Raw genomic sequence first — 27,731 nt, forward strand, 5'->3', positions numbered from 1 at the left:
GCAATGGAAAATGATTTTCTAATATAAAGTTGATATCTTTTCCATAAAAAAGCTGTCAAAACTTTGAATATTTCCCCTGAAAACAGAAAAACTAAAAAGTGACAATTAAATTTCATTAAAAATAATTTCACTGCTTCCTAAATTTATACTTCCCAAAGTAGTTTCAGCAATCTTCTGAGACTTAGACAGGAATCTTTCGTAACAGGAGGTGATGCTACAAGGGGGTAAGAATGGGGATTGAGTGAGTTACCTGAAGCACAACAAGGCATCAACAAACCCTGGTGTGATAATTGTCAATATAACCAGGAACAAGTTTTAAAAATGTTCAAAAGCCAGTGGAGACATTCCTTTTGTGTTTCTAAACTGAAGTTACTATGTGGTAATAACTTTGAACATACATCTAATTCTCTAGTATTATAATATTGCTTCATGCCCAAAACAAACTATAACAGTATTTTTAGCCTCAGGAATTAGGAAAGGAAGTAAAAACACCATATTCTTTTTCTGAAAACCTGACTTATAATTCATAAAAATAACTTTTAAAAAGGAACAACAGAGAGTATTATTTTATGCCCTTAGATTTTTTTAAAAAAAGCACATCATTAAACACAAAAAAAAATTTGGTTCTTAAATGCTAAGCATTCTTTGGAAAAAAAAAAAGATTCTCATCTAAGTCATCAAAACATAATTTAAAGGTAGGACCTCACAGTAAAAATTAACTTTAAAAAAAATAATACTTACGTATCTCTAGCTGTCAGAGCCCAAGGCCTTGGCTCCCTCAGCTGACCCAGCCCATGACTATATATCTTGAGTATTTAGCATAGTGCCTGGCACATGGAAAGCACTTAGTAAGTGCTTGTCAATTTATTTTAAAACTTAAAACATTATGTATTAATTATAATTTCTTCTAATCTTAGGGAAAAATACCCTGATAACTAATCTTAAATACATTCCACTTGTGTCCTATTCTGCTCATCTTGAACGACCTTGCTATGCCACCACATTCATTCCTTTCCTTCCCTAAAACATATTGAGGCCTGGGTTCTAAGATCTCACCCCCCGGCTCTGAGGATCGATTGTTCCGATCATTAATGCCAGAGTCCAGAGATGATTTTTTTTACTCTGTGGCTACACTGGCTATCTCAATCTGCAAATACATAACGAGCTGAGTACAGAATTGACTAGAAGGAGAAGAGAGAGTACTGGATTGCCACTGGGAAACTGACAGTTATTTTAGTGGCCCCAAGCTCGTCCCTGAAACAAAGGCCTCTCTTTCTATAATATTGATATTCTTCCAGCAATGTTCCACGTATGGCTCCAAGTCATGGAACATTATAGTCTCCAAAAAAACTGCCATTGAGGATCAACCTAAAAGCAACTGAAAAGTAAAAGACGGCAGTTAGAAGAAATAACATCGAGCAAAGACATAATCATGAAGGCAAAGCAATACAGAAATTGTCACTGAAAAATGGAATTTAAAAAAAAAAGAAAAGAAAAGAAAGACGACTGCCTGCAGTAGGTGGTGCAGTGGATAGAGAGCCAGGCTTGGAGTCAGAAGACTTGAGTTCAAATCCAACCTTGGACACTTACTAAATGTAGAACCCTAGAGAAGTAACTTAACCTCTGTCTACCTCAGTTTCCTCAACTGTAAAGTGTGGGTTAAAACAGGGTTGTGTGAGGATCAAATGACATATATGCAATGTGCTTACACAGTACATGGTACATAGAAACTGCTATAAAAATATTAGTTATTAATATTATTTTTAACAGGGCCAGGGATACCTAGTGGTTAGCCCATATACTCCAATTATACTTATTTTAGGTAAAGGGAAAGCAAGCAAAGCCATTAGCACCTGGGGTGGACTCCCCAAGTTTAACTTAGGGTGTTACATGGCCAAGAATTAGATAGCATAGGCAATCATGTATGGGTTCTGATCTACACTGCTGGAGAGAGTATGCAAATTAATGAGATGACAAATCCACTGGAATATTTCTACACTTGATCCTTGCCTCTTTATGACAGAAAGCTAGAGATGGAAATGAAAAAAGCCAACTGAAGTTCCATATTCAGGGTTTTATAAAAACCAATGTTTCATTTTGTTTTGTTTTCTGGTGGGAGGAGAGGTGGGAACAAAAGAAAGGTGCCACAGAAAATGGGGAGATGTAAACTATACTTGAACTAATAATATATTTTTGTTCTAATGCTTCATTTGGTTGGTATTTTCTGAAATGTTTTCCAGAATATTTCAATGATTCCATATCTAAATCTGTCTTCTCCTACTCCATTCTCCTTCTATTTTTCCCTTTTTCTATGTTCTTTCTTCTATTTCTCTATCTCCCACCTTAATAGGCCATAATATAAAACACAAGAATTTTTTTAAGTCAGATCACAGATTTAGAATTTGAAGGAATTATAAAGGCCAGAGTCCAGTCACCCCCATTTCACAAATTAGGAAACAGAGGTCCAGAAAAATGAAATTGCTTTCTCAAGGTTTTCCAAGCATTAGTAAAACTGGGATTTTAACCCACGTCCTCTGATTCTATGACTATAGATAGCTTTGGTTTCTTCATCTGAAAACTGCCTGTTCATATCCTTTGACCATTTATAAATTAGGGAATGACTCATATTCTTATAAATTTGACTCAATTCTCTATACATTTAAGAGATGAGACCTTTATCAGACACAAAAAAAAAATTTTCCCAGCTTTTTGCTTTCCTTTTAATCTTGGCTATATTGGTTTTGTTTGTGCTTAATTTAATATAATCAAAATCATCTATTTTATATCTCATAATGCTCTATTTCTCCCGTTAGTCATAAATTCTTCCTTTATTCAGGGTCCTCTGATTCTAAATCCAATGCCCTTTGGTTGTGTTTACTGAATAAAGTTAAAAAGCAAGTAAAAGTTGACTTTTAATCTAAGGTCCTATATCAGTAGCCTTTGGAGGGAAAAAAAAGAAAAAAAACCTAGCTCCCTCCCCACTATTTGCCAATATTTTTAATTTCTTCCTCTCCAGTGACTCCTCCCAATTGTTAAGCATGTTCATATTTTCCCATCTTAAAAAATCTCTCACTTGTTCCAACTGACCTATTTGATTAGTACCTTATTTCTGTCATTCATTTTTCCTAGTCATTCGTTAAATTAGTATGTCCAAAGTGCCTACTATGTGCCATTTACTAGAGAGGAAAAAAGACATATATGAAACAGTACCTTTCCTTAATGAACTTATATTCTATTTTTTTTTTGCAATATTACATAAAACATTTCCATATTAGTCATTTTGTACAAGAAGATCAAATTTTAAAAATGACAGAAATAAAGTGAAAAATAACATGCTTCAGTCTATATTCAAACAGTATCAGTTCTTTCTCTGGAGGCAGATAGTATGCTTCACCATTAATCCTTTGGAATTGTCTTGGATTATTGTACTGCTCAGAATAGCTAAGTCATTCACAGTTCTTCATTGAACAGTATTGCTGTAACTGTGTATGTTTTCCTGGTTCTGTTCACGTCACTATGCATCAGTTCATATAAGTCTTCCCAGGTTTTTTCTGAAATCATCCTGCTTGCCACATCTTATAACACAATAATATTCCACTACAATCATATACCACAGGTTGTTTAGCCATTCCCCAACTGATGGGGAATTTCTAATCTTAGATACCACAAAAAGAGCTGCTATAAATATATTTTTTTTTGTACAAATAGGTCCTTTTCCCTTTTTTGGATGCCTTTGGGATACACACCTAGCAGTGGTATTTCTGGATCAAAGGTTTTATAGCCCTTTGGGCATAGTTCCAATTAGCTCTCCAGAATGGTTGGATCAGTTCACAACTCTACCAACAGTGCATTAGTGTCCCAGTTTTCCCACATCCCCTCCAACATCTTATTTTCTATTTTTAACTCTGTGAAAACAGAGGGCAGGCAGAGTTTTGCACACGGTAGATAATCAATAAATGTATTCTGAGGCTGACTGGTCCTGTACCCTCACCAATTTAGGGATGACTTGCCATACTATGTCTTGGAGTTAAGTCATTGTTTTCTCTCCAATTTACCAATATTCATGATATTCCTTCCACCTGACCCTTCCTCACCCACCAGCTTCTAGAGCTCTATAGCACACTTCTACTAATGTTTTTGCACTAGTTTTTGCAATGTTTTTGCAATGAGCACATAGGCTAATTGGCCTACGGCGCGTTGAAAGGTTTGGCTCCTAAAAGAATCTGGGTGTCACAGGGGCTGTGTTATGTTTCTGCCAAATGGATACAGGCACAGTGGAGAGTGCTGGAACTGGAATCAGGAAGATCTGAGTTCATATTAAACCTCAGACACTTACCGACTGTGTGTCCAGGTGGGAAAACTAAGGCCCAGTGTCACAAAATGTAACAGAAAGAACTTCATAGATCTTAGATTTAGTCAGATTTGTCTTTAGAACCCGTTTTACCACTTAATAACCTGTGTGACCTTGGGTAAAATACTTAACTTCTCTGAGAATCAATTTTTTCAATTGTCAAATGAGACAGTTCAAACAAAACCTCTAAGGTCCTTTCCTGGTCTAAATCTGAGCCTCAGTTTCTTCATTTGTCAAATGAGGCAGTTCAAACAGATGACCTTTAAGGTCCTTTCCTGGTCTAAATCTGGGCCTCAGTTTCTTCACTTGTCAAATGAGAGAGTTGAAACAGATGATCTCTAAGGTCCTTTCCTGGCCTAAGTCTATGATAATGTATATCTTCTGAGTGTCTATTCTAATGCCCTTATTTTAATATTGGCCTCCTTCTAAAAGAAATATTTTTCCTCTCCCTTACTTTGGGGAATTTTAGAATTGGAGGTATGCATCTTGTGTCTTTATAAACAAATAAGTAGTACCCCTGAGGGAGAGGCTTCACAAAGATTACCAGAAAGACTATGCTAATAAGGTGTAGAGGTGCCTTAAGGATACTAGGGGCAGTTCTGTCTATCAGTAGTAGTTCAGGATAGGAGCTCAGGGCCACACAGAAGCTGCAGAGATAGAGGGGGAAAGTCTGGCAGGAAGCCAGTAAAGAGAAATACAGGGGGAATTATTTCAAGGCCTAGGATGACTGACAACATATATCTAAGTTGCAGATTCTCGGTTTCATAACTTTAAATCTCCAGGCTATTGTGTATGTTTTTGTCAAGGTACCTTATGATAAAAAGTAACATTTCTACAGCTAGAAGAGAGATTTGATCTGGTGACTCCCAGATCAACCTGATGAATTTGAGATGACCAGGTGTGGGTCTCTATCTGGAGGCATCTCATACCTTAGAGCAGTGGTGTCAGATTTAAATAGATATGCCACTAAACCATCTCTGCTGGACACATCTTGCCTTAGAAAAATATATATTAACATTGTTAATGTCCTGTTTGATTTTTATTTATTTTGTTAAATATTTCCCAGTTACATTTTAATTGGTTCAGAGCACTCAGGAGTGTTGAGACCTGTGAGTTTGACACCTGTGCCTTACAGAGAGTACACAGGCAGTTTTAAAATAGACATAGCATGATCAAGATGGCTGGACTTTGTTATAGAAGCTTGTCCCTCCTCAATGCTCTTTAAGAAGAAAAAAAAAAAGGAACTGACAGATCAGCTTTCTTATTTTTTCTGACAACAGATCAGAGACAGACGAGGAAGCCCAACATGGTACCTGAAGTTAGTTCGGTAGTTAGTTAGTTAGTTAGTTTTGGCAGGGGAGGCCAGGGTGGAAGGGGATGGTGTGGAAATCTGGGCCTTTTTACTTCCTTTTACAATTTCTGGGTTAGCTGTACAATGCAGGTCTAATGGGAAGAGGACACCTGTTCAGCAACCCCCAAAGTATGTTTACCCTGGAGGTGGGTGCATGGGAGAGAGTCTAAGACACAAGGTGATATTACCCCTCTTAAAAGAACTCGGTGACACTCTGTGGGAAAGAGGAAATCACTGGACTATAAAAAGGCTGCCTCAACTCTACCCCAAATTCAGTTCCCTTCCAGGGAGAGCTGATGGGCCGAACCCTTCATGCATTTTTTATGTCTATTTTGGAGCCGCCATGATTCCTTTGTATGGTCTACATTTTCTAAGGAGAAAAATAGGGGCTGCCCCATAATCTCTGTGTATTTGCCATCTTTAATATGGGAGCTAGGTATACTGATATTTGATGAGCCATTTTGGAGATTTCCATGAGAACAGTAAGCCAAGGAGAGAAAACGATCTTGCAATTAACCTGCAGAATAGAACTAGGATGACTCTAAAGTCTGGAGTAGGGAGAAAAAGGGTTGGGCCCTGATTTAGAGGGTATTGTCAGCATTAAAAAACCCTGGGAAATAGGTAGTAGGAATATTATTATCCTAGTGCTAATTAAAAGGAAGTGGGAGGGCTTGGAGAAGTAGGTGGAGAAGCCCAGTGTTCTATAGACAGCTAGTGTACTCTTTCCATTAATTCCATTTCCAAGTCCAGTACTCTTTTCATTAATATCAAACTAACCTGTCACAGTTGGCAGGGTCAGCTTAACCTGATCACGCCTTTATTCAACTCTCTCCCCAAAAGGAGAGGGGCCTCAAGCTCTGTGGGTCAGAACCCCACACTCCTAGGATGTAAATATCACAACTTCGCTGGCACCATTCCTAAATACCAACACACTGACACATACATACATGAAGAACAGATCTGGGTAGCAAGTGATGAGTCCAACTATACCCCCAAACTTTGCCTAAATTTTCCTTCTTCCCGCACAATCTCTTTTCAATGAAGAATAGCATAGTCAGTTCTCCAAAAGATACACCACCCTATTTCCCCCTGTTTTCCTTAAGTAACCTAGCTACAGCAGTCCTAGGCAGAAACGCTGAGGTAGTCAGTAAGCCTTCGTACCAGCATGCTAAAAATCCTTGCTAAAACCATCGGGTCACTCATGGGGACTGCAGCATTTTGGAGTAGGGAGACATAAAGTAGCTTTTCAAGAGAGCAGTGGATCCTATTGGCCAATAATATTGATCAGCAGCACATTTAAATATGAAATTTTGTTGTTTAGTCATTTTAGTCATGTCTGACTCTTCATGCCCCATTTGGGGTTTTCTTAGCAAATATACTGGACTGATTTGCCATTTGCTTTTCCAACTCGTTTTACAGATGAGGAAACTGAGGAAAACAGTTAAGTGACTCACCCAGGATCACACAGCTAGTCAAGGGTCTGAAGCCACATTTGAACTCAGGTCTTCCTGACTCCAAGCCCAGCCTCTATCTACTGCACCACTTAGTTGCCCAAATAAGGAGTAATAATAATTATTTTCCACTGTGATAAATAAATGAATTCTAATATATATACTAATTAGAATGGCTGAATAAATCATGGTGTATATATGTATGTGTTCATAAACACACAAACGTATATTATATTCCATCATACATAAGTGTATATATACACACAAATATACACATATGTACACCCATATAAAGATAAACATATATATACATACATGTATATGTGTGTGTGCATACACGTTATGTAATATGATTATACTATAAGAAATGAAAGAAATAGATATCAAAGACAATGGAAAGATTTATATTAATTGATGCAAGCAGAATCAGAAAAAACAATTTATACTATAACATCAATATTATAAAAGCAAACAATTGTGAAGACATTTTACAAATTGATGAAGAATGAAATGAATAAAACCAGAACAATTTATGTAATAACATCATTGTTTAAAAAAAAAAAAAAACAACTGAAAGCTGTAAGAACTATGATCAATACGATGACCATTCATGATTCCAGAGGACTGATGATGAAATGTGCTATCTATGACAAACAAGTAATAGATTGAGAATGTGGAATTATATATATATTTCCATGTATAGCCAATGGGGGAATTTGTTTTGCTTAACTATGAATATCTGTTAGAAAAAAAAAAATTTTGTTTCACTTTTCTATTCCTCCCCACCGGGGGACAGGAGGGAGAATAGTTTTCTTTTAATATTACAGACCTTCAGATACAAGTCCTATTATTTTTAATTTTACTTAACTGTTTTACTCCATACGAGACCTTTCACAAAGTAGGAGTAATCTGTAAATGTTTGTAATGTAAAAACAAGGCACATCCACAAAGCTTTAAAATAAGATGTGGCCTATATATTAGAGAGATAACATGGCAGGAGGTAAAATGCTAGACCTGTAATCAGAAATTCTTCCCTCTGAGACTTCCTATCTCTGTGATCATGGGCAAATGTGTTTACGTCTCTAATCCATCCTCAGATACTAGCTATGTGACCTTAGGCAAGTCACTTAACCCCTTGCCTCCAAAAAAAAAGTCTCTGAGCCTCATTTTATCACTTGTAAAATACTTTTAGTACCTACTGCAAAAGCTGCTGTAAATTTCAAATGAATGAAATTAAAGTGCTATGAAAACTTGAAAGCACTATATAAATGCCAATTATATGATGTTATGCTAAAATAGGTAATTATACATGGCAAAATCAGATAGGGTAGAAATGCTAGGATATGTCCAATTTTATCAAGTGGGTAACCTGCAAAAGTGGTCAACTTTGCAGTTTTCACCTCATATGCAGAATGAGTTCCATACATTTTTTTTCCTTTTCTTTTTGGCTTGAACTTGTGATTTATCAGCATGGGGAACTCTTGGTATGAAAGCTTCTTTTTACCAATGCAGATCCATAATTCTTTTGTAATTTATAATTACTGAGATGCCTAGGGCACTGACAGGTTGAAGAATTTGCCCAAGGTCACACAGCTAGTACCTATCAAAGACAGGACTTGAATCTACTGTATCATACTATCACTTCATAAATAAAATATGATTATATTTCAAGTTTTTTCCTTCACAAACACAACTTCTCACAAAAAGAGAGAAATATCTAGAGTGTGAAGAATGGACAAATTTAGGCTCACAGCATGATTAGGATGGGAAGAGAAATAGGTCTTGGTTTTATATTCATCCATGAGGCTAGAAATGATGTAATAACAATACAACATATATTATCAGTACAATATATAGACATACCTCATTTTATTGCACTTTGCAGACATTGTATTTTTTTATAAATTGGAGGTTTGTGGCAACCCTGCATCAAATAATCTACTGGTGCCACTTTTCTAACAGCATATGCTCACATCATGTCTTTGTGTCACATTTTGGTAATTCTCAAATTATTTCAAACATTTTCATTATTACTATATCAGTTATGGTGATTGTGATCAGTGATCTCTGATGTTACTATTGTAATTGTTTTTGGTCCCCATATAAGACAGCAAATTTAACTGATAAATGGTGTGTATAGATGTTTTGAATGCTCCACTGACTAGCCATTCCAGTCTCTCTCCATCTCCTTGGGCCTTCCTATTCCCTGGGGCACAACAATGTTGGAATGAGGCCAATTATTAATCTTACAATGGCCTCTTAAGTGTTCAAGAGAAAGGAAGAGTTGCAAGTCTCTCACTTTAAATCAAAAGCTAGAAATGATTAAGCTTAATGAGGAAAGCATGTCAAAAGCCAAGATAGGCCAAAAGCTAAGCCATCACCCTGATCAGTCAGCATCCATCAATATCAAGGCAAGACTCTCCAACCAGCAAAAAGATCAACACTCAGTGAAGGGCAGTGATGGTTAGTGTTTTTTTGTTTTTTTGTTTTTGTTTAGCAAAAAGTACTTTTTAAATAAGTTACATACACTGCTTTTTTTTAGACATAATACTATGGCATACAATAGACTACAGTATTGTGTAAACATAACTCTTGTATGTACTGGGAAACCAAAATATCCGTATGACTTGCTTCATTGTGATATTTGATTTATTGTGATGGTCTGAAACCAAACCTGTAATTATCTCCAAGGTATGCCTGTACAGGACATATATGTGTGATATAGAACATAACAATAATAGCTAACATTTACATAGTGCTTACTATACGCAGGCACTGTGCTAACAACTTTACAATTATTATCTCATTTGATGCTCAGAACCCTGGGATGTAGATGCTATTATTATCTCCACTTTACAGATGAGAAAACTGAGGGAAATGGAGGATAAATGACTTTTCCAGAGTCACCCAGCTAGTGAATACCTGAGGCCACATCTGAACTCATGTCTTACTGACTCAAAGTCCAGCACTCTATTCACTGTGCCACCTACCTGACCCATATGATATGAAATACTCCAGTGTATTTTTTGGAAGTCTGCACTTCAAATGTGACATCAACAGCTTCCTTCAAGTGCCAACTCCTACAAAAGGCCTGTAGTTGCTAGTGTCTTCCCCCATCAAAATTACTTTGCATTTACTTTGCATGTATTTTGCATTTACTTGCCATTTTTTTATGTCCCTTCTTCCCCTCAATTTTTATAAGCTCTTTGAAGTCAAAGACGGTTCGATTTTTATCACTGTATCCATACCTTCTAGCATAGTAGCAAGCACAAAGTACTCAATAAAGGATCATTGAATGGAAACTGAAACTCGTGACTAGGTGCATAAATTTCTTTTAGTTCATAAACTTTGGTGTAGCTAGAGGTATAGACACACAGTCTGGTTTCTTAAGTATTTACATTAGCCTTATTCTGGGCAAGGGTAGGGGAACCCCCCCCCAATACATTAAAAAAAAACAAAAACAAACCAGAATCCTCAGCAAAGGATCAGAGTCAGGGTACCAGCATCAAAATGATGTTCATCCCAGCTAAACCACCCCTACATGAAAAGATAAGTCTGTGATATTGACACCACAGGCTATAGAATATCTCACCTTTTGAATGCTGCATCAAAATGGGATAAAAGGGACTAGAAAGGACAAAAACACTTTAGAATGCTCACAAACAAAACTTTCAACAGGGCAGCACAGCTGTAGACAAAAGAAAGCTTCAGGCAGGCTAACCCATAAAATAAATCTCAGGAATGAGATAAGCTCTAATCAAACAAAGGCCTCCAGACGCCCATGGCCCATAGAGGGAACCATGACCAGCAGCAGCCTCTGCAAACAACTACAGTTACAAATCAAAGAACAAGTTCTTGCTGCAAAAGATTCTTCAGCCCCATCTAAGCACAGAGAAAGTGATTAGACTCAGTGCCATTATTTTCAAGTTATTCAGCAGTGCTCACTAAAAAAGGCTCCCAGTTTGCAAAGCCATTAATTACTATAAATTTTTCAGCATGACACTTCTCTCTGTCTTCTGTAATAGGATTCTCTATGAATACTGAACTGGTTGGGTTGGCATTGCTGACCCTAAAGGGCTAGCTTATGGTGACACTTCTACTTTCTGGACTTAATCCATTTGTTTTTATCTCCTGACTTCTCTCCTGGGACATAAATTGTGTCAACAGATTTCATCAGGGGAAAGGGCAAAATCCCATTTGAGTAATGTTAACTGTTCATGCGTCATACATCCTTGTCTTAACATTAGTTTCCTGTTCCCACAACAGAGATGCTCACCAAAGGCACAGTCCTGTGTTGATCACGTTGAAAGTGGTAGTGCCTCCCACAGGCTGCTCTGACAACTGCTTTCTCTAGAAACTACTGCCACCAAACACCATCTTTGAAGCTGTAAAGATAGCTACTTAAGTGTCACTGAAAACAGTGACAAACTCCATCAGGAAACTTGTTTCTATCCTTGCGAAACTATGTATTCTTACAGTCAGGAGTAATGACTAGACAGCAAGTGAAAACCAAATTATTAAAGGAGCAAACTTGGCTATGATCAAATTATAAAGAATGTGGAGAAACTAGGTGAGTTATAGAACATATACTGAGGATTTTCCATAGCTGGACAGCTGGAATAAGTTTGGATACAAGGTCAGCAGCAAAAAGCTTTTTTTTTTTTTTTTAAAGCCTTTATGAACAGAGTTTGCCTCTCACAAGGCCAGCCAAAAGACAAAAAATGCAACCCCCAAGTTCAAACCCAACCTTTGCCTTAAGAGAACTGCCTTGTATAATTTTGGCTGTCTCTTCTGAAAAAGGATAATAACGACAACCTGCTTCCCAGGCTTTGTTCCATAAGTCTTTCTTCCTACTCCAGGCTCCAGGATGCTGTTTGCTATTTGTGCTCCAGGATGTGCTATTTGCACAGCCAAAAATGCTATATGTTTCTTATGTTACCTATCCCCCTAACCAGGTTCTTCTGGGGAATGTCGACCTTACCATTACTGTGTGTCCCCATTTTCCCCATTCATGAATCAGTGCCTCTAGAAGCAGAAGGAACAGAGTAAGAGAAGATATGAAGGTGGAGAACCAGACATCTTCACAGCATCTAACCAAGTTATACTACCAGTTTGGGGTTTAACCTTTTCATATGTTGGGAAATGTTTTAAAACCCATATTCTTTTATAAAAAAAGGATAAACGTTCTTCCCCTCAAGATATTATTGTTGTTGTTGTTCATCTATTGTTCTCAAAGAGGTACATCTCAAGATATTACTATACGTTTTTCCTATGCTTTCCTACTTTCATATCCATATATCTAAATCTTAATATTTCTTTATTGATATTCTAAAATCTCTTCATCTGACCATAACTATCATTCTAGGGGGCAAAAGGCCTGGAATCAAGAAAACCTGAGTTCAAATCTGGTCTCAGACCCTTATTAGCTGTGTGGCCTTGGCCAAGTCACTTAACCACTGTTTGCCTCAGTTTCTTCAACTGTAAAATGAGGGTGATAATAATAGCATTTACCTTGCAGGGTTGTTGAGAGGATCAAATGAGATAATAATTGTCAAGTCAGTATAGTGCCTGGCTCATAATAAGCAGTATATAAATATTAATTATTATCATTATCATTATTATTATTATACCTTTCCCTCTGCTTCAATACTTTTAAATCTATTCCTTAACTTCCAGTTCTGCCACTCAGTACTCTCCTAAGCTATCACATCCTGCTCCAATTTCACTTTCTACTCTTTCCAGTCTTGACCTACAGTTACCCACTTCAACATTACAGTGTCTCTTACTCTCAAGGTCATGCCTCCTTTTGCTATCCCTGTGGCTTATGTCTTACCAAAGCCCAGCCCTGGATTACTCCCAACATTCACCTTCTCCACTCTTACTCATATGCTGATGAACAAAGCTGGACAAAATTACTCAGCCTGGTGACTGGGTCTACTACAAATCTATATAATCTAATCACACTAGTCTCTTCACTGCTGCAGCATGGCAACTCTTTTATTCCTCAGGACTTGATTTTCCATCGAATTCCCCATTGAGAACCATGCCAAATACTTTCTTCTCTCCTTAAGTCTTACATACCACCTCTCCCTTGTCCTCTTATAGTTACCGAGAAAATAAGACTATTCCCACCTTGAACTCCCTCTTTTTCCCTGTCCTAAATCTCAAAAGCCCTAGACAGTATTGTTCTATTCTCCCTTCTATTCCAGTTAAAGGAATGTCCCTTCTCAATAAGACCAGCCCCTTTATTCGTAACCTTATTTTCATCCCCTTCCATCTCCTACAGCACACTGAGCCCATAATTGTCACAACCTTTCTTTTTTTAAAAAAAAAACATATTTCCATATTACTCATGTTGTGAAAGAAGAAACAGAACAAAAGGGGAAAACCACAAGAAAGAAAAAAAAAGAGAGAAAATAGTGTGCTTCCATCTGCATTCAGACTCTATAGTTCTCTCTGAACATGGACAGCATTTTCCATCACAAGTCTTTTGGAACCATCTTAGATCACTGTATTGCCGAGAAGAGCTAAGTCTATCAAAGTCAATCATCAAACTACATTGCTATTACTCTGCACAATGCTCTCCTGGTTCTGCTCACTTCACTCAGCGCCAGTTCATGTAAGTCTTTCCAGGTTTTTCTGAAGTCTGCCTGCTCATCATTTCTTACTCCATTAAATTTCATATACCACAGCCATTCCCCAATTGATGGACATCCCCTCAATTTCTAATTCTTTGCCACCACAAAAAGAGCTGCTATAAATATTGTTGCACATGTGGGTCTTTTATCCCTTTTTTTTTAATGATCTCTTTGAGATATAGACCTGGATTAAGGGGTATATAGAGTTTTATAGCCCTTTGGACATGGTTCCAAATTGCTCTCCAGAACGACTGGATCAGTTCACAACTCCACCAACCATACATCAGTTTTCCAGTTTTCCCACATCTTCTCCAACATTTAACATTTTCCTTTTTTTGTCATATTAGCCAATCGGATAGGTTCAGGGATGTAACTCAGAGTTTTGAATTTGCCTTCCTCTAATCAATAGTGATTTAAAGCATTTTTATGACTATGGATAGCTTTAATTTCTTCATCTGAAAAAATGCTTGTTCATATCCTTTGACCATTTCTCAAATGGGGAATGACTTGTATTCTTATAAATTTCACTCAGTTCTCTGTATATTTTAGAAATGAGGCCTTTATCAGAAACACTGGCAGTAAAAATTGTTTCCCAGCTTTCCGCCTTCCTTCTATTCTTGGTTGCATTGGCTTTGTTTGTCACAACCCTTCAATTAAGTCCAATGATCCTATTTACTTATTGTTTCTTTGTTGCCTACAAGGATGCCTAGATCTCCTCCATCTTCAAAACTAAATAAAAAGTCACTTGACTCTTCAGGTATCATCCTATGTCTGTCCTCCCTTTCCTAACTGAACTATTAGAAAAAGCCTCGGCTTCCTTTCCTCTTACTGATTTCTCAGCCTCTTATAATCCAGCTTCTCACCTCATCACACAAATGAAAATAGCCTCTCTACAGTTACCAATGATCTTGACTTGGCCCAATTCAATTCAATTCAATCTTTTTTCAACCCTCAGTCTTCCTGACCTCACCGTATCATTTTATACTGTTGACCATCATCTCCTGTATACTCATTACTCTGGAAAGTCACGATTCCACTCCTGTGGTTCTCCTCCTACGTACATGGCCACCTCCGTCTTTCCCCACAACTGCAGGTATACCATAGGGCTGTGTCCTGAGCCCTCTTCTATTCCCTCTTCCTACTCTCTCTCAGTGACATCATCAATTCCCAAGGGTTCAATTATCATTGCTATGCTGATTACTCCCAGCTCTATCTATCTACATCTATATCTATATGTGTATATATATATAGAGAGAGAGAGAGAGATAATATGGATATAAATGTATAAAAATATAAATATATAATACAATATAAACGCACCCCATAATCTTTTTTCCTATACTCCAGTACTATGTCAGTGATTGCTTTTTGGACATTTCCAACTTGATGTCCCGTGGGCAACTCAAACTAGTACAGCCCCTGACTAGTCTTCAACTCCTTTCTATGTCAAAAGAGGATAAAGTGACTTACCCAGGGTTACGACACTGCTCTTTCCATTAAGCAAAAGCTCAGCTTAAGTTAAGTAAAGTGTCCATATCCCATGAGTAATTTATGTGACATCAAAGACTGGTCTTAAAAAATTGCTGTGACTAATGTGAAAATATGTTTAATAAGAATGTATATTTAAAGCCTATATCAGATTACACACCATCTTGGGGAGGGGGAAGGGAGGTGGAGAAAATTTAAAACTCAAATGCTTATGGAAGTGAATGCTGAAAGCTAAAAATAAATAAATTAGTTTTAAAGTTTTAAAAAAGTGTTGTGAATGACAACTTGCTTAAAGGGGATTATTTCTGAACTTCTTTTCCAGGTTGCCGTGCCTAAAACAATGCTTTGCACATAGTAAATACTTTTCTTTTCAACCACTTGCATCAAAACACAAATATGAACAGTTTCCATCCGTCAATGAGTATTGACTTGAACAGAACATTGTAGTTGTTCATTTCAACAAATGGTAAAACTGGATCCAGAACTTTCAGAAATGAGTTGTTCTAGAATATCAACAGATATTCTTAACATGAGTGGCTTCCCCTTCAAACACCAAAACTTTCTTTTTTTTTTTTGTAATCATAACTATTTGGGGCAAAAGTGTTCTCAAAATGTGTTATATAGGCACAAAAAAGTCAAGTGACTTGATCAAGCTAGTGTATGAGGTGAGACTCAAACCCAGACCTTCCTGACTTCAAGTTCAGCACCCTATTCACCAAACTATGCTGCTGCAATACAATGATATACCCTATCCATCATGACATTCAACATAGAAGTGTTTGTGAAACTAGAATATGAGAAATTCAAAAAGGAGATCACTCATTGTAGGAGAAACATAAGAGGTTTGTTGTTGTTGTTCAGTCATATCCAACTTTTGTGACCTCATTTCAGGTTTTCTTGGCAAAGACACTAGAGTGGTTTGACATTTCCTTCTCCAGCTCATTTTACAGATGAGGAAATTGAGGCAAACTGGATTAAGTGACTTGCCCTGGTCACACAGCTAGTAAGTGTCTGAGTCCAGATTTGAACTCAGAAAGACCAGGCCTGGTACTATCCACTGTGCCACCTAGCTGCCAAACATAAGAGGTAGGGACAAAATTATGAAGGACAGAACATCTGAGCTGGGCCTTGAAAGAAGGTAAGGATTTCTATAGGCAGAGATATGGGGAGATCATCACACTAGATGATGAGAGACAGCAAAGACAAATATGGGAAACAATGGCTCATAAAGAAGAACCACATAGTTTTTGTTTAACCCTAATAAAAAATGCATTGAGCATCCACATATTCAAGAAAGCTGGAAGACGGTTTGAAATTAGATTGTACAGTACCTTGAATGTCAGACTAAAGGACATTATTTTAAGTAATGGGAATCACTAAAGGGTTGTTAATTTGTTTTCTTAATCAGAGGAATGACATCATCAGATCTTTGCTTTAGGGATACAATTCTGGTTGGATGAACTAGAGAGGGGAACAGGTGGAAGCAAGGAGACTAATTAGGAGATTATCAGAATAATCTGGTCAAGAGTAAATGAGGGAGGACAGCTAGGTGGCACAGTGGATAGCGTTCTGGCCTCAGAGTCAGGAGGACCTGAGTTCAAATCTGGCTTCAGACACTTGACACTTACTAGCTGTGTGACCCTGGGCAAGTCACTTAACTTGGATTACTTCACCAGAAAGAAAAAAAAAAAAAAAAAAAAAAAAAAGAGGGTCTGAGCAAGAGTGGTAGCAGTGTGGAAAGTGGAAAGAAGGAAGATTATGTGAGAAATCCTTGACAGTAGAATCAAAAAGACTTGGCCACTCACTGCATAAAGGAGAATGAAAAGTTAAGAATGATCCTCAGATGCCAAGCAAGGAGAATAATGGTGCCATGGGGAAAATAAGGAAGTTAGGAAGGGAGGCAGATTTTTTGGGAAGATGATGAGCTCAATATGGCCCTGTTATTTTGATGTTTTGGAGTGGCATCAGGCAGGCAATTGAAAACATAGCATGAGAACTAAGGACAGAAGTCAGAGGGGAAAATTTTGATCTGAGAAGTAATCTGTACCAAGGTAATTAGGAAGAGATGAAACTGACAAAATGAAAGAACGTAATAAAGAAAAGGACCAAGGACAGAGCCTTGGGAGACATCCATATTTATGGGATGTGGAAGCATATTAAAAACCTCTTTCTTAGTTTCTCTAGAAGTATTAAGAAGTAATATTTCTCTGTTCTAAAAGCCCATTCCAAAACCACTGGAAAAGCCCCTTGCAAAGGCTGATAGTTCAAGGTCAAAAAGACTTTCTTAGGGTAATGGATTAAGGTTGGTACCCAAACTTTTAGCAAAGAGAAACTCTTCGTCTTCCTAACTGTGGAGGGCTTTAACATGCAAACAGGATTTTATATTTGATCCTAGAATAATAAGGAGCCCCAGGAATTTATTGAATTAAAGAGGAAGGGAGCTGACATGCTCAGATCAATTTCACAGTCCAGTGGAGGATGGATTGGGGTGGGGAGAGATTTAAGGCAGGAAGACCAAGTAGAATGCTACTGAAACAGTCCAGGTGTGAATTGATGGCCTGCATCATGGAGAGTAGCAATGTTAGAGGAGAGAGGGGGACACATTCAAGGGATGTTTACAAAGGTAAAAACTGATAGGACTTGGCAACAGAGGTAACAGATTAGATATGAGGGAGGAGGGATGAAAGAGAAAGCAAGGTATCAAAGATGATACCTACGTTACAAGCCTGGATATCTGCGAGGATTGTAGTACCCTCAACAGTAAAAAAGTAAGTTAGGGAGAAAGGAAAGTTGGGGGGGGTGGAGATAATGATTTTCATTTTGGACATGTTGAGTTTGACATTTCTATGAGACATCTAGTTCAAGATATACAATAAGCAGTTAGTGATGTCAAACTGGAGGTCAACAGGGAGGTTAGGGCTATTTAAGTAGATTTGAGAATCATCAGCATAGAGATGATAATTAAATCCATTGGAGCAAATGAGATCACCACGAGAAATAACATAGAGAGAGAAGACAAGAGGAGCCAGGACAGAGCCTGGGAGACACCCACAGTTAGTGGACCCATCAAAGGAGACCAGCAAACTGTCAGGTAGGAAAAAAACCCAGAAGAGAGTCATGAAAACCTAGAAAGAAAAATTAAGGAGAAGAGGGTGATCTACAGTGCCAAAGGCTGCAGAGAGGTCAAGAAGGACAATAATTTAAAAAATGCCATTAAATTTTTCAATTAAGGGATCATTTGGAATCTCTTTGGAGAGCACAGTTTCAGTTGAAATGATGAGGTTGGAATCCAGAGTGAGTAGAGACGAATGAAGAAATAGTGGGGGAAGACATCTGAGTGGGATAATGAATCAATTAGAGGAGTATAAAAGGATTGCCATGGAAGAGTTAGTGCCTAGTTGAAATTATATAACATAAATCTGTGGTGGACATGGTTAGCGTGGGTTCATGACTTTCTCTGAGTTCACTCCATTCTTGGTGGCTTAGCGGGATTCCTGGACCTAGGCACCAGGAAGGCAGTGTCAGACATCAGGGTGAGGGGCTGGAGCCCAAACTGGGTATGGGGTGGGGAACCTGCATTCGAGGCCACACCTGGCCTTCTAGGTCCTTGGGTGCAGCCTTTTGAATGAGTCCAAATTTTACAGAACAAATACTTTTATTGGGGAGATTTGTTCTGTGAAATTTGGATTCAGTCAAAGGGCCACACTTGAGGTCCTCGAGTGCCACATGTGGCCTCAAGGCCAAAGGTTCCCCACACGTGGGGTAGAACCATCATTATAGAGACCTACCACCACTCAGTACCTTTCTTCGTTTGAGGTTCTTTCCATCCTTATTTATCACCCAGTCAAGATTGTGGTGACTACTGCCTACCAACCTCTAGGAACTTTCTTTCCCCAGTAAGTTCAGTGTATACACCACTGTAAACAAAGCTGTATTTGATTGGGGGTGGGGGTGTTCAGTGACATGCCACCTGTGTTCAATCTAGACCCCAAAAGAGGCCTGGCACCCTAAGGAATAACCACTCTAGGCTTCAGTTTTCTTATCTATAAAATGAGAAGCTAGATTAGAGGTCTTTGCTTTACCCTGAAATCCTATAATCCTTTGAAATACTGTGTGACCAGTACAGAGTACCTTGCATGGAAGCATTACTTCCTCTCATATGAAATATTAAACTTCTATTAATGCAGCTTAATATTGCATTATTATTGTTATTATAATTATTATTACTACTACTACTACTACTAACTCCACCACACTGTTGGTGAATAGCAAGCTTGAAGTCTACTTAAATCCCTATATCTTTCTTCCCCACATCAATGACAAGTTCTGTTCATTTGGTGCTCATTCATTTTTTTTTTCCAACCTAAAAGCAAAATTTGATATTTATTCCATTTCTGTCTGCTGAGAACATTCTGAATCATGTCATGTATCAAGAGTTGTGATCCCTCTAAGCACTGCCTTATCTGTACATTTTAGAGCAAGCCTTCAATGTTTCCAACGTCACAGATTAAAACAACAAACAAACAAACAAACAACTGAATAGGACAAGTCTATGGACAGAATCTTGCAGCACTCCAACAGAAACTTCCCTCCAGGCTGTCAAGTCATTTAGTCTACACTCTTGCCTCTAACAGTGCTACCTAACAATATTATTATTCAGTCCACAATTTACCATCTTACCTACAAAAGTATCATGGAAGACTGGCAGAGAAAGGATTCACAATGCTATTTCTTTGCTATATAAAAACAAAGTATTTCTAGTTCTGAGACAAGGAGAGAAAATAGTGAAGTAGGCAGAGAAGAAATTTCTCTGAAACCCCTGGAATCCATAACACATGTGGACCCAGGGCCTGGTGGTACAGTGACTCCAGTTCTGGAGCTGAGAGCCAGGAGACCTGGTTTCTAATGACAACTCAGACACTCACTAATATGTTCATAAGAAAGTCTTGTAACCTCTCAGTACCTCAGTTTCCTCGCTGCTAAAATGCACATAAAAATGCTCATACTACCTACCTCACGAGATTATTAAAGCACTGTACAAAGCTTACAGTGCTATGGAAAGCAGAGATTGGTAAAACCAGGTGGTGTATGTGTCAAAATACGTTATTATGGCCCATCTGGGATACCCTAGGATCATACCCACAAGGAAAGGCCTTACATCAGTCCTCTCCTAATTAAGTATGACCCCACAAGCTTCAAACCTTGCTGGAAGACCCCAAACTATGTGACTACTATTAGCAGAGAGGTATGGAGCTCTGCACCTCTCATGATGGTGGTCTGGAGCAGGGGTTCTTAACTGTTTTTATGTCATGGACCCCTTTGGCAGTCAGGTAAAACCTATGGATTCCATCTCAGAAGTTTTTAAATACATAGAATTACAAAGAAAAATCAATTACATCGAAATGCAGTTACTCACAAATTAGGGGGGGAAAAAAGTTCATGAACCGAAGGTTAATAATTTTTGGTCTAGAGCAGAAGTCAAAGATGTGGCCAGCAGGCTGCATGGGGGCCCATAACACTGAAGTGTAGCCCAAACCTGATTAAAATGTAACTGGGAAGCATTTAATAAAATAAATAAAAATACACTTAAACATAGTGATATCAATATGGTTTTCTAAGAAATATGTGGTCCACAAGGAATCCTTATATACAGTTTTTACCGACTCTGTTTGTATTTGAGTTTGATACTACTGCTCAAGAGGCAGGAGGAGAGGGAGAGGAAGAGTTCTATCTTCATCATTGGCCTACTGCATCACTCTGTACAGGCTGGTCCGAGCACTTGGAATACACCGCCTCCTCACCTCCACCTTTTCCTTCAAACTGAAATTTAATTAGCACCTCTCTTTTACAAAGCCTATCTGGTTTCCCCTTCCCCCAACCACCAGATGCTACAGATCCTAATTACTTTGTATATATTTTGTATTTACTTATCTTTGTATATCTTGCGTCCCCAAAACAGAATGTAAGCTCCTTGAAGTCAAGGACTGTATTTTCTTGGTCTTTGTGTTCCCCAGTGTGAAGAACAGTGCTTGGGAGCATAATAGTTAATAAATGATTGTAAATAAATTATTCTTTGATAGGAAATGACAACAACAATAACAATTAATATCTGCACCACCCTTTAACTTTGCAAAGTGCTTTTTTAAATGGGACATCTAATTTGATCTTCAAAATAACATAGGGGGATGTTATTATTATCCCCATTTTACTGAGGCTGAGATGAGCACATTAGTAAATGTCTGAGGTATCATTTGAAACTAGGTCTCCTGACCAAAGACTAACTCTGGTTGACAAGGGTACCTGTTTCCAGGTACTGAGAAGTAAAACAGAACTGATAACTTGGGGAGGAAATTTTCTAGAGTGGGAGGAATGAACGTCAAAGGGCTTAGACAAAGCCTAAGACTCTGATCAGGTATTTGGGGTGTGTGGGTGGGGGGAAGAATGCCTTTGGGGAGGGAGTGGGGAATGGTGCAGTGGCTACTCCCTACATCAGGGAAGGGGAAGGGATCAAGGAAAAGAATTTGAAGCCTCCCAGTCCTGATTTCTTCCAGAGCAGATGGGTGAGGGGAGGGCCCCATTCCACAGAGTTCTAAGTGGGGTGCCTCAAACCCTATTATTCCTAAGGCTGGGATTCTGTTGGGGAGATGAGAGAGAAAGAGAAGGAGGAGCTCTATTTCTTTGAGAGCCGAAGCATTTGGCCTCTATTCTAAAAAAGCAGAAAAGAAGGGAGATATCTCAACAAGACACAAACCCTATTATGACTGTGTAAACGAACGTTACCTTCTCTAGTGTTCCAACCCCCATCCAATGTAAACATTTTTGTTGCACACATTCACATATTCATAAGAGAACAAAAAAGTTATTTTGTGCTCAAACCGGGAGAGTCCAATTTCTGCAATTTTAAAAGCTCAGTGTTTGTGCTTGAATAAATGCAGATCATTATCCTTGGCAACTAATAATGCCTTAGCATTCCCCAGTAATCGAGAAAACAAATGTAGCAGCCTGTGGAAGTCACCCAAAGAACAAAATGGTTATGGAAATAATATAAGGGGGGAAAAAAGCCTTATTCTTTTTTGAAAGATTTTAGTAACAGTCTTTCCCTTTATCTTAAATGTCACCTGGTTGTCCTTCTTGAAATTTCACAGTGGTTTTCAAGTTTCAAAAATTTTATTTTTTTTTCAATTTCAAAACTGTACCTGTTTTCATTAGTATCCTTAAGTGTGTGCGTGTGGTTGGGGGGGTGGGGGAGGAGAGACATCAAGGGCCTACTATGTTCCAGGCACTGTACTAAGCACTTTACAAATCTTATTTGATCCTCACACCAATACTGAGAGGTAGATATTACATATTATCCTCCATTTTGAGGAAACTAAGGCAGCTAGAGGTTGTGATTTGCTTAGCTGCTATTATTATTATTATTAATTATTATTGCTCAAGGTCACAGACCAATTAAGTGTCCAAGTCCAGATTTGAATTCAGGGTCTACCTGACTCCAGGTCCAGAGCTCTATCTACCGTGCTGCCCAGCTATACTTAAAGATATGAAAATATGAACAAAGAAATGCTGGAGCAGAATGGCACATTACTTTGACCTCTGTAAATTTTAGTAGAATTCCAAATGCATCACACACACAAACATCCTAGGGCAGCAGCTTTATATGGGTGTTTTGACACAGGTAGGTAAAAAGAAAAGGGAAAAACATACAGCCAACACTTCAGTCTTACGCAAAACACCTCATCTAAATACAAGATTAGTGATTTGGCTAACCACAAAATTGACTAAAGAAAGCTTTTTTAAGAAAGACCTTTATAATGTTTGTTGGCAATTCCTGGTTCAAGTCACAGCTGCCAGTCACAGTTTACTTTAAAGTCTTCAAAGTCATTTGCAGGCATTCAGGCAACAACAAAAACAAAAATCATTAGCATTTCTACAGTGCCTATTTTGTGCTAGACGTTGTGCTAAGCACTTTACAATGATTTTCTCATTTGATCTTCAAAACAATGTAGCCAGGTAGGTGCTTTTTTAATCCCATTATACAGTTGAGGAGACTAAGGCAAACAGGTTAAGGGACTAAATAGCCCAGGGTCACACAGCTAGAAAATATCTTTCGCCCAAATTTGAACTCAGGTCTTCCTGTCTCCGGGCCTAATGTTCTATCCCCTGCACTACCTAGTTGCCTCATTGCTTGTAAGTGTCACCATAATCCTGTGAGGTAGGTGCCACAGTGAAAGGAAAAGGAAGAAAAAATTCAGTATTAATCAGTATTAAAAAAAAAAGGGGGGGAATAGACTGGTAAAGAGAGCAACAACGTAACAGCAGAAAGCTTCAAGAATTTCTACACAAGTCCTTGCTTTGCCCCAATAGCTTTATGACCTTGAATAAATCACATATCCTCTCTAATCTTCTGTTTCTTCATCTGCAAAATTATGATAATATTTACCTTTTCCTATCTCACAGGGCTATTAATAAATATAGTGCAATTAGTTATCCTATGAGCAACCTGTTACCTGCCGCATTTAAGACACTGGCAATCCACATGGTAATAACAGCTTGTTGGTATAAACTTTTTTGCAGAGGGAAGGCGGAACAAGGGCTACAAAATAGTTCACAATAGCCCCCACAAGTTGGTAGTCAAATTTAAAGTTAAATTGAGTCCCATTTTACAGAGAAGAAAGTTGAAATCTGAGACTTTAAATTCTTCACTAGTGGTAAGCACTTAAGAATAAATCATAGAACCTGGGTCTTTTGATTGTAAGTCACAGGGCCTAGCGGTGAAAGGCACTTTAGAGATCATTCTAGCAGACTCCTCTATTTTACAAATGAGGAAAATGAGTGCTGGACAAGTCAAGTGATTTTACCAAAAAAATCACAAAGGTACTGAATTTTAATCCAAATTTTCTTTTTCAAAATCCAGTGTTCCTTCCCAGACATCATGAATATCAGATACATTTTAATAATCTGAAGGTTCATTTCCAATCCATTTTCCATTCAGTTATTAAATTTCTCTGGAAATAATTTTCAATTGGTGCTAAACTTAGCTAGAGTCAGCAGACCTGGGTGTAAATCCTGCCTCAGGCACTTAGAACTGTGTGACCACTGAAAAGTCCTATCACCTCTCAGAGGCCCAAACTCATCTGTAAAATGGGCAAAAGATCTACACAACTTTAATTTCACTGGGATGTGGTGTAGGAAGTACTTTAGTAAATCTCAAAATACAATAAAGATGCCGGGGATTGTTAATAAATCTCAGGTCATAAACCTCCAAAAGAAAGTGCTATAGTAATTACCTTGATTTCTTGCTGTGGTAAAGTAAAAGCTAGTAAAAAATACTTATGCAATGTAGCAACATTTACTAAAAATGATTAACCCTGTACAGCACCAAGAGATGGAAGGAAACCATTAAAAACAGCACTAGACTTGGAGGAAGAATATCTTGGATTCCTCCTACCAGCACACTGAACAAATCACTTAACCTCTACGAGGCTCACTGTTCTCATACTTAAAATGGGGATAATAAAACTGGCACTACATTACAGAATCCTCAAACAATACCATCCAAGTAAAAGACTTTGTAATTCTAAAGTATTCCATAAATGTAGCTAACGATAAAATTAAACCGTTGATCCATACACCTGTCTGGGTGCCCAACCCTTCTCCCAATGATCCTGGCGGGGGGGGGGGGGGGGGGGGGGGGGGGTAGGGGGAACGTCCTCTATTCTGGATAAATAGTACAGCTCCTCTCTGATTCTCATGCTATGAATAAATATGGGGGAGAGGGTAAATATGGAACACTATCATGTGCTATAAGTGTGAGGCGAGAAATAGATGAAAGAAAAATGTGATTTCAGAAATGAGACCATGATAAGGTCATTTACTTCACTCTAGAAACTTTATAATATTTCCTACCACGGTTAAAAAGTGATTGAGAGGTAAGGTGATGGGTTAATATAACTCAATTGTTCTAAGTATCAATCACTAGATCTCAGAGGAGTTTAAAACTATTCAGCAAAGGGTACTAACCTTTGACTGGAGATGACAAGGCATGATAATGCCCTTACAGTACCCCCAGGGCATGGGGTTTGAAAATGAATTCCTCCAATTTCTGAGCTTTTACTGAAGACATTCAGCTAATGTGTGTTCTAAGGTTATCCTGCTTTACTCCAGTCAAAACACAAGCACGCAAGCTGGCATTCCAGACTTATCCGTTTAAAAAAAAAAAAAGAGGGGGAGGGGGAATCCAGCCCAGCCAGCTGCTGCCCCCACACCTGGTACTGCTAGGTCACTCACCTGCACATTGGGGAAAGCGGTTTTCAGAAGATAGAACATTTTGCGGTTGGACAACACATCCCCGCTGGTCATCTTCTCCTCGGCTCCTTCCCGGGTTTTCCCTTTGGCCTTCTCGTTGAGAGCATTGCTCTCGCGGACCCTCTTCACCTCCTCCCCTCCCCTAACGGCGGCCAGAACGGACACGGCCAGTAACTCACGGAGGTCCACTGTGCCCCCATCGGCCTGAGAGCCCGGCGAGTCGGGACCGCCTCCTCGGTCTCCCCCCAGGACGAAGAGAGCGAAGCGGCCAGCCAAGAAACCGGAGTAGAGATGGTAGAGCACGCCCAGCCCTAGCAGACAGAAGACGGCCACGCCAAGCGGGGAAAGGCGAATGCCCATGGGGGCCATGGCTGGACCCGGGGAAGGCGGCCGGTCCCCACGCAGCCGGAGCGGAAACAATCCCGCCCGGGAGGCTTGGAACGCGGAGACAATCAGCAACGGTCCATCGCTCCCCGCAAAGCTCCCCGACCAGAGCAGCTACAGCCCCCAGGAGCAGGGGCCCACATGGAACTAGAGGGGGTCCCCTTTCTCCTCTCCTACCCCGACCCTACCTCGAGCTATCTGTTCTCCCAGGCACAATAAAGGCAGTTCCCTCCTTCCCCTAACTCCAAGCTGAACAGCTAGCTAACCGCGTCTGCAGCCACTGCGGCCTCTCCGGCCTCCCGATCCCATCCCAGGTCTCAGCAACACGCCGGGAGAGGAGGAAGGGGTGCAGCTGGGTCTCGTTCCCACCGCCCAGCAGGGTCTTTCCCTTCCACGTTAGCCAACAGCAGAGAGAGGTGAAAGGGGACGAGTGGGTGTGTATCCGGGTTACGCACAAGAGGTGGGCGCAGTGGGCGGAGCTGGCGCTCCAGTTTGGAAACGTGTGAGCCTCCTATTTGGACGTGGGGGTGTGGCATGCCTGTCCCAGTGTGTTAATTGCTCTGTAGCCCAGAGCTAATGATCTGCACTTTAAAGTACCTGGGAATTGGGGGTACTGGAGTTGGGAATGAATCATAGCATTTCTTGCAGGGAGATGCTGGAGCTTTGCTTGAAAATATTCTCCCCCCACAAAATGATTCGTAACCTAAATCGCGATGTTCCTGTTGGCAGATAACTGGAGCACGTTAAGTCTTTGAGAAAGGGGAAATTAAAACGTGTCATATTAAATAAGGGTTGCCAAGCTTCCTTGGCTGGAGCTCCTGTGAAACCTAAAGGTCGAGGTAGAAGTCTTTTCGATTTCCATCTCCGAGTTCCAGTAGTAAAAAGGTCTGGAGAGATTATTCTATCCTCGAACCCAGTTGATGTGACTTGATTTGTCATGAAGCTCCCGTATTAGCTTCTGGGATGAGTCAGACATAATAGGAAACACAATCAATTATTTCAAATCCAGTATAAACCTTTCATAGGCACCAAATGAAAGCAGTAAATCTCTAGCTTCATTTGACTAGTCCTATTAGCCTTAGGAGACAAGCACTAGTCATGATTAGACATAGAATATCACTTTTTTTTTTATCTGAACATTCCTATAACAGAATTTGCAAAATTTATCTTACTTTATTCTTAATGAGTCAAGGGTACTGTTTACAAGTAGACTTCACCTTATTCACCATTGGATTGTCACCTTACTAGACTCTTTCACTATCAGATAATAAACACTATTTGATTGTAAACACTAGATTGTAAGTACTTTGAGAACATGCCTAACACAATGCTTTGCATATAGTTCAAAGTTCAAATGGCTCCATGATTTCATTGATTTGGGAGTTACTCCCAATAAGGCAAATTAAAAGTTATTCCTGCTTGCCCATCCTGAGAAACTCTTGCCCATTGATGTTCTGTCCATTTAGACTCAAGGATGTTAAAAGACTTGCCCAAGGCCACGTGGATAGCAAGCATTAAAGGTCAGTCAGGAAAGAGGTTTGGCATGCCCAGGTTACCTAAAATGGTGTCATCCACACAGAAAACTCTGAGGTCTTGCTTCTGGAAGACTGGAGGACTGCAGCATGCATGGACAAGTTTATCGGCACATTTGGTTGGGAGCAAACTTTTCCATTGGATGAAGAAGCACACAAAGCTAGTATCTTTAAACTATGACTTAGCAACTTGGCAACCATGACTGATGACTTAGCAACTCAAGTGGTTTT

The 27,731-nt window shown here is 39.1% G+C and overlaps 1 protein-coding gene across 1 annotated transcript in view; it reads right to left on the reverse strand.

The window, feature by feature from the left end:
- Positions 1-26,426, reverse strand: part of LOC114054058 (inositol monophosphatase 3) — a 56,147-nt gene extending 29,721 nt beyond the window's left edge. The window contains exon 1 of the mRNA XM_027877126.1: positions 25,567-26,426. Coding sequence (XP_027732927.1) covers positions 25,567-25,953 — 387 coding nt within the window. The 5' untranslated portion in view covers positions 25,954-26,426. The remainder of the gene's footprint in view (positions 1-25,566) is intronic.
- Positions 26,427-27,731: the final 1,305 nt, after the last annotated feature.

This window comes from Vombatus ursinus, unplaced genomic scaffold (assembly GCF_900497805.2).
Source record: "Vombatus ursinus unplaced genomic scaffold, bare-nosed wombat genome assembly UNPS02014812.1, whole genome shotgun sequence".
NCBI lineage: Eukaryota > Metazoa > Chordata > Mammalia > Diprotodontia > Vombatidae > Vombatus > Vombatus ursinus.